General features: G+C 36.3%; 1 protein-coding gene across 1 annotated transcript; it reads left to right on the plus strand.

Annotated features, from left to right (window-relative positions):
- LOC110780906 (sodium/hydrogen exchanger 1) lies at positions 1 to 10,447 on the plus strand. The gene is made up of 14 exons (XM_021985197.2): positions 1 to 289; positions 1,412 to 1,530; positions 1,826 to 1,923; positions 2,547 to 2,606; positions 2,735 to 2,781; positions 2,865 to 3,059; positions 3,326 to 3,372; positions 5,260 to 5,326; positions 6,519 to 6,619; positions 7,371 to 7,472; positions 9,234 to 9,372; positions 9,454 to 9,516; positions 9,619 to 9,699; positions 9,866 to 10,447. Exons 1-14 carry the CDS (start codon positions 128 to 130, stop codon positions 10,217 to 10,219), a joined length of 1,635 nt encoding a protein of 544 aa, XP_021840889.1. The 5' UTR covers positions 1 to 127; the 3' UTR covers positions 10,220 to 10,447.
- The last annotated feature ends 2,223 nt before the right edge of the window (positions 10,448 to 12,670 follow it).

Below are 12,670 nucleotides of genomic sequence, written 5' to 3' on the forward strand. Positions count from 1 at the left end.
TTCATATGAAATTAAATAAAATTTGTCATCTTTTTGTAGAAATTTTAAGATAATTAAGCCCATAAGTTGGGAAATTGATGAAGTAATTTCATCAGATCTTCTGCAATTCTGAAGAAGAAGAAGAAAGATGTTTGGTGTTGCAAAGAAATTGCATGAATCAACACCATTTGATACAAGCACAGTGATCTCAATTACTGTGTTCATAAGCTTAATTTGTTTGTGTATTATTATTGGTCATTTGCTCGAGAAAAATCGTTGGGCCAATGAATCAATCGCCTCCCTTCTTCTTGTAAGTTGAATTTAATTGAAGTTTTAATCTTTAATTTATTGTTCTTGGGTGGTGAATTTTTGTGGTTTTTCTGTAGAATTTTATTACAATTTGTGGGTTTGTTTGTTTGGTCGATTTTTCGGATTAGTACATAAAATTCAAACTTTTGAATTTGTTGTTTGGGTGTAGAGTTTAAGTGGAACTTTTGGATTTTGATTCCTGGTTATTTATGATTGTATTGTTGATTTTTTATTAGTACCCTATAAATAGAAATTTGTTGTGCCCACTTGAAAGTTTGAATCTTTATTGCTGTTTTGAGCTTAGAACTTGGAACTTAGTTGGGTTTTATTTTGGATTTGAAGTCCTGGTTAGTTGTTATTCGGTTGGTGCCTTAAAATAGAAAGTCATTATTCTTTGTTGCTTGATTGATTTCCTCCTTGTTCAAGTGTTCAACAATATTGGTTACCAATGGGAATTGAGTAAGTCAAATGTTGTTGGTTTCCAAATAGTCCAATTGCCTTATAGAATACAGAGTGGCGAATTCGCAACTGGCTAGACTGCATACAGATGAAATGGTCTCTTAGGGTAGGGGCTATTAGGTTTTTAATTTAAGATTAATTTCGGTCTTCCCAACACTGGAATTACCTTTATACGGTTCGTGATTAAAAATAGGGATGCCTTTGGGACGGGGTGGGAATGGAGGATCAAATTAGGTCAACCTAACAGCCTTTACCTTTTAGTTGAGTCTTGAATGTGGTAGCAGTCTAGCAGATATATAGATAATTTATTGAGTGAGTGCGACGACGACGACTACTTGGCAACAATAGTTAGCACAGGAAGTTCAAGTGAGACATTTGGTTTAGTTCTTTATAATTTGAAAGTGAATTAGGGATCATCAAAACTCTTTATGTTACTGAAAATGGCGGAGTATATTTTCTTTTTTTGGTTTCAATTGGCAATGCACCCAAAATATTTCTTGACCATCTTTTGGTTGGTTATTGTGATCTGTGTTTTGATTGAAAATTATGATGCAGTTGCCTGGTTAGGTGGTGTGGAATTTTTGGATTTGAATAGCCTGTTTGCGTATTCATGTCTGATGGTATTATTTTGTTTATGGTCTGTGATCAACCTTAATATTTGAAGGGCATAGTGTCTGGAGGAGTTGTACTATTGATACATAAAGGCCAGAACTCACGCATACTTGTGTTCAATGAAGAGTTGTTCTTCATTTACCTGCTTCCACCAATCATTTTCAATGCTGGGTAAGCTCTCTTTTCCGGTTATGCTTGGTTAGGACTTTATGTCTTGTACTTGTATCATATGTTACTTAAGCACTTTGATTTGACGCATTTACTATGGTTTCACATCCAAATGCTTCATGTACAGTGCTCTGTGCATAAGTTAAAAACTACCAGGTTGAATCCTAACTTGGACTCCTTTAATTAATTAAGATCTTTGGAAGTAGGCAGTGTGCCTAACATGCTGGGATTATATGAATATAATGCATGAAATATCTAGAACAGACATAATTTTGTCTGTGATTTTGGATATTTGCAGGTTTCAGGTTAAGAAAAAGCAGTTTTTCAAGAATTTCTCAACTATATTGTCTTTTGGGGTGCTGGGTACACTAATATCATTCTGCCTTGTATCATCAGGTAAGACTGCTGATATATCAGGCCATTGTGTGTTCGCTTTTGTCAAGTAGTTCTTTGCATCTCCTCGCCTCAGTTTTCTTGCGAGGGAGGTGGGGGAGGGGGTACATGAAAGTGCCGTTTCTATTTCTTTTATTAATGAAAAATATTCAGTTGACGTAGTATGCTCCATATCTACTGGTTACATCATAGCGTTCTGTCCTTCACATTATCAAATTGCATTGTATTTATGGAATCTTATTGCCATCTTTTTAATGCTTTCCAATATTCCATTAGTAGGGAACAATCCAACGAAAATATTTACTAGATATGAGTCTATTCATTTTATTATGATCCCGAAAACCCGTAAATAGAAAAAGATCCTGTAAACCATTAAATTTATGACATTTGATCTAAAATGCACAATGATTGTTGTCAACACTGTACGGGATGCACTATCGTACTTTGTAGGTCTTGAGTCTTGATTCTTGAGTCTGTCTGATCAGTACTTTAGATGAAGTCAGATTGGATTTCCAACATTCGATTCTTATTATCTCATTTATAAATGGATGCTGACCACCCTGCCAGATAGATTCAATTAACTTATGCTTATATCTGAAGTCCTATTCTTATTTGGAATCTTTCAGGTGTACTATTTCTGTTGAAGAAGATTGGTTTGACGCAGCTTAGTACTAATGACTATCTGGGTAATTCATTACAAAAGATTTAAGAAGTTTCAATATTCTTCATATCGTAATTCATTACAAAAGATTTAAGAAGTTTCAATATTCTTCATATCCCCATCATAGGCTAATCTAGCTTGATTTCTCTGCAGCCCTTGGTGCCATATTGTCCGCAACAGATTCCGTCTGTACTTTGCAGGTATGCAAGCAAATGAAAGAGAATTCATGATGATTGGTACGTAATCTGTTCTACTGACGTATGATCTTTTTTGCACTTGATAGGTCCTAAATCAGGATGACACACCCCTTCTTTACAGTATTGTATTTGGAGAAGGAGTTGTAAATGATGCAACCTCCATTGTACTTTTCAATGCAGTCCAATCACTTGATTTAAGCAACCTCAGTTCCATGACTGCCCTAGCATTGTTGGGGACCTTCTTGTACCTGTTTGTCACCAGCACGCTTCTTGGCGTTTTTGTAAGTCATAAACTTTCGACTCATTTTGAAATACCATGCTCAGCTGCCCATCATCAAGGTCTTGCATGAGTTGCTTATTAAATTTGAATGCCAAATCTTTTGAACCAAACTGTAAGACCTTTTTCTATATAATGCAACATTTAATGTCATTTTTTACAATGAATAATAATAGGTCAAGAGAGTATTAAATGACGTGCTTTATAGGTTGAAAAGTCTTTATTTTTATTTTATGCAATCGTTATCTAACTTGTATTCTGTGAACACAGGTGGGTCTGTTGAGTGCTTTTATCATAAAGAAGCTCTACATTGGAAGGTGACTGAACTAACATTTAATATCTCTTTGTCATGTATTTGCTTGTTAGACTGTCTTGGCTGTCCTCTTATCAATCAAACTAAAGGTCCAACCCTCCTCCAACCCCCCCCCCACCAACCCAAATTTCAACAAGTCCAAAGGTGGATAACTTTCCAAGATGCATTAATTTGTACACTTTTCTTTCAAGTTCAAACAACAAAGGCTGGCTAGTTCTCTATCTCATAAATCATAATGAACCATAATACTAGTTTAGTTGTTATCAAATAGGGGAACTCAAAATAATAGGAACAGTGCAACGAAAAATGAGACGATGTTTTGGTCTGTATATATTACATCATTTTGGTGATACTAGTTGTTGGACCGTGTGCTAACGCGCACGATCCCACAAGGTATACAAATTTATTTTGCAAAAATGTTACATAATAAAGACTGATATTTACAAATTTACGTTAAATGCTAGAAAAAAATGCCAAAGTTCGATTTGCATGTAATTAATAATATGAAATTATACATAAGTTTACTATATTTGTGTCATTGATATAGTAGCATTCCACAAGTAACATTGATAGGAGAGACGAGAGGGCGGAGAAAGCTAGGTTAGAAAGAGTGACGAGAGAAATTTGGTGGAATGGGTTATTGGGTTGCCAACAAAAGGAAGAAGAAAAGACAAAAGAGAAAAAAAGGGAGACAAATGGTAACAAGATGGCCAAGGGTATTATTGTCCCCACACTATTGATAAGAATAAGACAAAAAAAAATTAAGGCACAAAATGAGGGTAAAATAGTAAGTGCACTATTAGGTGAATAGTAATAGAAGTTCAAGGCTTTATAAGTGTTAGGATATGTTATTAATACAGTCTGTACAGTTGTACTCCACTTAAGCTCAAAGTTAGTGCTGGAGACTAAATGTTTTTTTAATCCATAAAAAGACCTTTGACCCATATTTTCAGTTTTCCACTAATTTCTTTTATACGGAGTATTTTATTTTATTAACTTCACGTCTTCACCTTTCATCATAAGCCCAAATATTATTCATACGGAGTAGTAAAGGAACGGAGGGAACCAAACTAGAAAACATTAAAAAAATTTGGTTCAAAGAGTTATTTCATTAAGATTCAAGGTATATTATCAGTCTGGTGAATTTCTCAACTCCAGTAGGTGTGGCCTTTTTAAAGCTGCACCTTGTCGAGATGTTGGTATATTCAGATTTCATCCAATTTTTGTGTTATTTGTTGTCAGTTTAACAAATTTGATGCATCATGCATGTATGATGTTTTTTTTTTTGTCATTCTGTCAGTAGGAGTTTGATTATCTTGGGGTAGAAAGATTATAAGGATAAAGGCATGTTGAAAACAGCATATATTTGGATAATGACATTGTATAATTAAGTGAAGCTATGTTGGATATGGTGTTTTGTGCATAGACTAAAAGACGATTGTCATAATTCCATTATATTTGGATAATGACATTGTATAATTAAGTGAAGCTTAGCATAATGTCAGTCTCCAAGAAAACCAGTGGGTTTGAGGTGAAACCTAGGTAGCACAGAGAAACTTATAAAATTGTGTATCATGTGTCCGTTACTCTAGACACCAAATTTTCTCAGACTCACCATGTTTAATAACTAAATACGAAGTATTTTTTTTAATTTATCCTTTTTCATGTCATATTTTACCCTTCCTTATTTCTGTACATATCACTAAAGTGCCTAAGATTCATGGGCTACTTTTCGGTGGTTGGAACGTGTGGTACACATCATGCACTCTTGCCTATTGGTGACTTTGGTGTGAGAGTGCAAGTTGTGCGCAATTGATATTGTTCCACATGTTATTAAGATGCTTTCAATTGGATTTTCTCTATGATAATATCATTTCTCAAATTCTGGCAGACATTCTACGGATCGTGAAATTGCGCTCATGATGCTTATGGCTTATTTGTCTTACATGATAGCTGAGGTACAAACTATAAACACTAGCCCATTGTTGTTCATCGTTTGACAAACTATGCATTATTCTTTTTCCCATTTTGCTCCCACGCTGTTGTAATAGAATGCATAAAACATAAAGTTGAAATAAAGAAGAGACTTGTGGAAAGGTTGATTGTCAATTGTATGCTGCACATTTTCAGATGACTGTGGGGCTGACACCCCCTAAGCAAAACTAACAGAATATAACTCTCATCAATGTTCATCATGCATTCATGCCTTCCCTTTCCCTAAACCCCTCTATATATGGACTAACTAACTCCCCTGTTCTTGTTGCTCAAGCTACCTCTAACTAATTATAATGACACTTCCTATGTGCCCTTCCCCTTACCCATATCACAGCTGTATTCTCTTTGTTATTTAGGGTTCCTTCACCCTACACTTACCTAAATCTAAGTTTGCCAGATCTTTTTTCTTAAGATACTTTGGAGAGGAAAATCATATTGTTGAATAGTATACATCAAAGTTCTTCAAAAATTTGGCTGTCGTAAAATTTCAGTTTCCTTGCGACAGAGAAATAATGTACCTTGAGTGGGGATTTGCATTGACTCCTTAGCTTTCAGAGTTATCATATTTCTGTTCTGTCAACTGCTTTAGTTTTGTTTACTCCGTCCGTTTCAAAATACAGGTTTAAGGTTATTGCCAAAAGTTCAAGAATAGTTACAGCCTTATGTTTTTTAAAGTGACTAATTTTATTATAATGGCATCTAAGAACAAGTAATATTATGAAAACAAAAGGTCCAAAATAGTTGGTGAAAGAGATGGATAATAAGTATGAAGTAGAGGGAGCATTCTGGATCCTTGAAATTATAATAGTCGGAAATTATCTGTGAATTAGATTCTCTCAACAGAAAGCGTCCAGGGAATTACATGAAGAGCACATTGTACTTTGAGATACCTCTGATAACAAGACAGGTTAAAAGAACTGGGATATCTTTATCACAGTTTTACTAGCAATATGCAAGGCACTTTTAGCCGAGATAGAACCGTCTAGAAAATATTTTATCCAATTTTTTCTTTAACAAAATGTTGTTGAGTTTGTAACTCGAATATTTGTTGTTTCTCTAGAACTTTGTTTTAATATGTTAACTAAATTACATAAAATCATTATATTATTAGTTTTATTGCAGGCTAAAAAAATAGCGTTTTTTTTTTTTTTGCAGCTTATGGATCTTAGTGGTATTTTGACAGTATTTTTTTGCGGTGTTGTCATGTCACATTACACATGGCACAATGTATCAGAAAGCTCAAGGATAACTGCCAAGTAAGAGATTGTGAATCCTTCATAATCATAATAGTCTTCTTAATACGAAGTTCATACTTTGTACCCTTCCAGTTTCCAAATAACGTAGAAGTTTGGTTGTTGTCTGGTTGCTCTAGAAGATTTTGTGCTTTTCCCTGTGTAGATATCAGTAAATCACACTAACAGTCGTAATACTTCAAACAGTGTTCATTGCCCAGTTTCTGACATAATAGGAGCATTCAATCATTTTAAGAATCCCGAAATGTGTTCTTCATACTGCACGATGATATAGCTGCAATATCATCTGAGTCATTTGACTACTTAAAGTCCTAAATGAGCTAGAATATTGTGGGAAAGCTCTTGTTGGGTAAATTTAATGGTTGTAAGAGGGTAGGGGACGGGTAGGTTGGAGTTGTAGGAGTAAAGGACATGTCGAAAGAAGAAACACTCATGTTCCTCTCTACCTCCACCATTTTAAATAAGGATCAAACATGGGAAAGAGGGATGACGTATTTACAATCAGTCCAATTTCCATGCCATCGAATCAACTATTTTGGCAAATGGTCATGTTTAAAAAGAAACAGAAACTGCATGATACAATGTGGTTTGAGATAATTTGACGATTAACAGGAAAAAGGTTTAAAAGCTGACAATTTGACTTAATTGAGTATATGTCATGGCAATCTATGAAATAAGTCTTAATCTTTTTGCAGCTTTGCTAATTACGAGATGGACGCGTATTCTGATCCTAATGCTTATCATGTGATTGCAGGCATGCTTTTGCAACAATGTCGTTTATATCAGAAACTTTTATCTTTTTGTATGTTGGTATGGATACACTAGACATTGACAAATGGAAGGAGAGCAGTTCGAGGTATGTTTATGCTGAACCCGTTTCCATTTTGTAGGCTTCTAATCCATAGTTAAAATTGTAGTCAAGACCATGCCTGCAGAATCTCAAGGAATATACATGATGTTAAAGTCCTTTAGACAATTTTCTTAACTTCATCTTTGGTTTACATTAGTGTATCTGACTTCTTTAATAAAAAAATTGTTGAAGGAAAGATCTCAAGAATAGTATCTTAATTTGAATAGCAAGGCACGTGTATACACTGTATAGTATCAGATATTTTGTGCACGTATATTGATGTATTCATTAATGCCAGAATAGTTCCATCTAATCCTTCTTAACTACATGTACGAAAGTTGCAGACTTCTGTTTATGCATTTTGAAACTACATCTCTAAACTTGTATTGAACAAGAAATGTCTTTGATCTTCATTAGTGAAATTAATTCCATAGTTCAGGAAAGTTTCTATCAATCCAGTACATAACCAATCATCGTTTTGTACAAAGACCGTTTGATTAGGTGTTCGAGTTTCTTATCGCTTGTTTCCTAGGGGTTTTCTATCATATATTCAAGGATGTTTTACTTCAAGGAGTTTGCTATTATTTATTTAGGAATGCTTACGGTAGTACCTTCTCTGCCAAGGAAGAATTTGCATGTGTAATAGTGAACATTAGGAGAAAGTGTGGAAGATAATGTCAAGAATATCTCTTGATATTATTTTCATGATCGTATTTAGCACAAATCACAGCTTCGACTTTATGAATATCTTCCTAGGAGAATATATCCCCTTGATTGTGCAAATCGATCATAACCCATTGATTGTGCATATAATATCCCATTGGTTCTGTAAACTATATCCTTTTACTTTGGATATTATTAACCTTCCCTTAGCTTGTACATATCGTACATATTTAGCTACCCTTTGTAATCATACATAGGGTGTGATATTAATCAATGAAATACACTCAATCTCTATACGTGGTATCTCAGCAAGTTCAATATTACCATTTTTTCCCTTTCAAACACTTCTCTTAATGGCCAACAACACCATCCCTAATGAAGTTGAACCATCAAATTTCTGTTGTCTATCTCTCGAACATGCTCAAACTCACCAATACCAATTACTCACGTACAAGCTACAACTTGAAGTCACCCTTGTCGGCTATGGCCTCTACAAAATTACTCCCTCCGTCCCTTAGTACTCACCCCGGTTTTCTGTAATTGCATGCATGTTGGCTTTAATAAGTTTGGCATGGTCTCGGGAGTGACGTGCAAAGGTATGGGCGAGGATGTCCAATGCTTCTTTGGTTGCTCCAGAAATGCAAAGAACAATGAATGAGTCTAAGGTACCAATCAAGGCGCCGAAGAGCAATTTGTCTTGCCGAACCCAAGTAGTGTGGGTTGGGATTGATTGCTGGAGGGGATGAATACGAGCCTCGAGTTGTAGCTTCCATGGTAGGTAATTGGTATTGTTGAGTTTGATCATGTTCCAGAGATTGACAACAAGGGTACCGGTTCAACATCATTACTCATCAGGGATGGTGTTGATGGCCATTAGAAGAAGTGTATGAAAGGAAACTAAGAGATATTCTTGTCAGTATCTCCCTCTTTTGCGTTGTCTGCTTTATGGTATTTGCTACAAGTGGATCCAGTCATCCAACCAAATTATGTTTATTCTTCTAATGAAACAACAAGGATGACCATATCAATTCTATCTAGAATGATTTGAAATGCTTTGCGATTACAATAACGAAATGCTAAATTTGGTGATGTTCTTGGATTCAGTGCAGGAACTTACCTTGCTGTTAGCTCTGCAATGCTGGCTTTAGTTTTGATTGGACGAGCAGCATTCATCTTCCCTCTGGCAAGTATTTTAAATTACATGAAGAGGGACAGTGATAAAAAAATTGATTTATCTACACAGGTACGTCTCAATATTTCTGTATAACTCCCAAACTTTTTTGTTTAAGCAATTCTTCTTTTCCCTGACAAGTTGCAATTTCAGTTTATAGTTTGGTGGGCAGGACTTATGAGAGGTGCAGTTACAGTGGCTTTGTCCTACAACGCGGTTAGATACTCATCTTGTGATTTGTAACATAAAAAAAAATTAAAAAAAAAATACTGCACCACTGTACTTATTTTCTAAATCAAATTGTGTGTGTTACTGCAGTTTTCAGGTTCTGGAGAGGTATCAAATGAGAGATCACTGATGATCAGTTGTACTATCATTGTTGTTCTGTTTAGCACTCTGGTAAGTTTTCTACATACCCTCTTCATTTCTCTAGTTTCTTTGTGACTGTGGTACACCAAAACTGTGTCCGACATTGAATTACGTAACCTTTGTACACTACATTCACCCTTATAATCTTTTGTATTACTGAGTATTAATTATGTGAATCCCTTTTCTACGGAAACAGTTGTTTGGAACCGTTACCAAGCCTTTGATTAGAGCAATTTTGGGAGCTCCAAGACATGCGGTTTCATATGCAAGTGATATTCCGAGCCTAGAATATTTAGACTTCCCTTTCCTAGAAATTCAAGACAATCAAGAAGCGAATGTGAATGGGGGTGAGGGTGAGGGTGAGGGTGAGGGTGAACCTCAACGTCGAAGGGGCTTCAGTTTGCTTATGAAGTATCCCACTGGTGCTGTACATCACATATGGAGAAAATTTGATGATAAATTTATGAGACCAGTTTTTGGTGGTCGTGGTTTTGTGCCATATGAACCAGCTTCGCCAACTGGTGCTGCAGAAACTACTCATGAGCATTAAAATTTTGATTCCAAGTTCCCTTCCTTTCTCTTTTTTTACCCTTACAATTTTTTTTTGCAAATGGAATAATGTAAAGAACATCACAATTTTTTTGTTTGTATATTGCGGTAATTGGGATTAATCTCATATGTAGTGAACAATTCGGATGGAGGTCCTAGCTTGATACTGTAGTCATGAATACTTGCACATATTGGTGTTAATAGAAAATATTGTTCAGGATGGCCAAAACTTGTGGTTGTTGATAGATTAATTTGTTGAATGAGTATGGTTCGCAATTGTATTACAACATCGTTGTGATTATGATGTTATACTCAGACTCTTGTTGCGTCTGCATGAAATCTTCATAGTTCAATGTTATTTGTTATCCAAGTATACGTATGCGGGTCCGAGAATAAACCTTAGAGCATGTTCATCAATGTTGCATTGCTTAATCATTAACCACTTAAAGACGTGATCCAGTGTCGAGAAGCGAGACTCTCCTTCCTCCCTTCCTAAAAAAAAAGTGAGTGTCATGTAAAAGAGCAAGTGGTGTGGATGCGGCCTCCTTTTGGAATCTCCGAATTAAATTTTGACAGTGCCAAAAGAGGAAGCTCCACCACAAGCTTGCGATTTGTTATTCACGACGACAAAAGGAGCTTTGTTAGTGGCGAGAGCCAACTCCATCCTTATTGTTGAAGAATTCAAGAGTTTGGTGGCGCGCGATGGGGTGTAAAAATCTCATTATTGAAGGGGATAACTTGGTGGTGATCAAATCGATGAATCGGGTTTGGCGGGTCCAGTGGGAGATTAGTACAACATATTAGGTGCACCCTTTTACATTTTCCCCTTACATGTAAGGAGAAATTATGAGATGGACCATCCACGGGCATAAAAATACCCTTGGGTGCACAGTGCAGCTGGGTGTACCTAATAATTTTCAGGAGATTAGTGGGCTTGTTGAGGATGCTAGTCGTAATTTATCGAATTTAGACTCCTTTTCGGTCATCCATTTTTACTAGGAAGCCAATCAAGCAACAGATTTCTTGGGGGCAAAAGAAAACTCTTGTCCCAATATGTCGTTATGATCTTCGTCTTTGATCATTCCCCCTCCCTCAAGGATGACTGGATGAGTTAGGTTTTCCCCCTAAAGGGGTTGACCTGGTTTTTTTCTTATAAAAAAATAAAATAAAAATTGAGCAGTTTATTAGTTCATGTTGACAAAGTGCAAACTAGATGAAGTGACATGGAGTTTTGGTGCGTTGGTGTATACGTTAACCGTGTCCGCAAATGAGTAGAGTAGAGTAGAGTAGATTAGGGTCGAGTCGAGTAATAATGTTATCGGGCTAAGTTTGTTAAGGAATATTGATGATCGAGCATTTTCGAGCTTGAACAAGCTTTTAACATTTTTGCTCGAGTTAGGTTGTTTTAACAAAATACTTGCACAGACTTGGCTTTGTTAGGTTATGATACATATGAATAAACATAAATCATGCGGAAAAACCATAAAGCCAGGAAACATATTATTTACACATAATCATTTAGCATAATTCAGATGCATACACTTTCTAGCGTGCCCTCCCTAGCTGCGCCCGAACCGAACAAGAACAAGTCTTTAGGACTCCAAGTGTCGTCCCTCCGTAGATAGTCCACAGCACGTCCGGATCCGCCTTAAAATTGACCAACTAGAATCGCCCTTAAGGTACTATATATTTTCGGCTAATAGGGCAAGAATATGGTTGATTTTTCTACTTAAAATCTTAGCTTTTTATTGTTTGAATACTTGAAATCCTCGATGTAAATATGTGACCCTAGGCACCTATTTATAGAGTTATGGAAAAGGACTTGGAATCCTATTAGGATACTAATTTATTTAATTAGAATCTTATTAAAACTCTATTAAACAAATTCTATCTTTATTAGGATTAGGATTAGGATTTAATCATATGACGAATCCCGGTAGCCTTAGGATTCGAGTAACACACTTCGAGTGATACGCTAGCACCGTACGCAGGCCTTGCGACCCACGCACAGCACCAGCCCTTCTCGACGAAGCCCATGCCGCAGCCCCGCGTGCTGAGGCCGCTGCTGGGCCTGGCCTTTGCTCTGGGCCTGGCGTGGCTCGGCTGTTGCGTGTGGTGCGTGTGGCTTGCTGGGCGATGGCCCGACTTCGTGCTGGGCCTTCGTCTAGCAGGCCTCGTCCGATGCTAATTCGTACAATACGCTTCCGATTAAATTCCCGATTCCGGAATTTATTTCCGATACGAACAATATTTAATATTTCCGATTCCGGAATAAATTTCCGTTTCGAACAAATATTTAATATTTCCGTTTCCGGAATTATTTTCCGATTTCGATAATATTTCCGATTCTGACAATATTTCCGTTTCCGTTAATATTTCCGATTCCGGCAATATTTCCATTTCCAATAATATTTTCCGATACGTACCATGTTTCCGTTTCCGGCAACATCTA

This window comes from Spinacia oleracea, chromosome 4, assembly GCF_020520425.1.
Source record: "Spinacia oleracea cultivar Varoflay chromosome 4, BTI_SOV_V1, whole genome shotgun sequence".
In the NCBI taxonomy this organism is placed as follows: domain Eukaryota; kingdom Viridiplantae; phylum Streptophyta; class Magnoliopsida; order Caryophyllales; family Amaranthaceae; genus Spinacia; species Spinacia oleracea.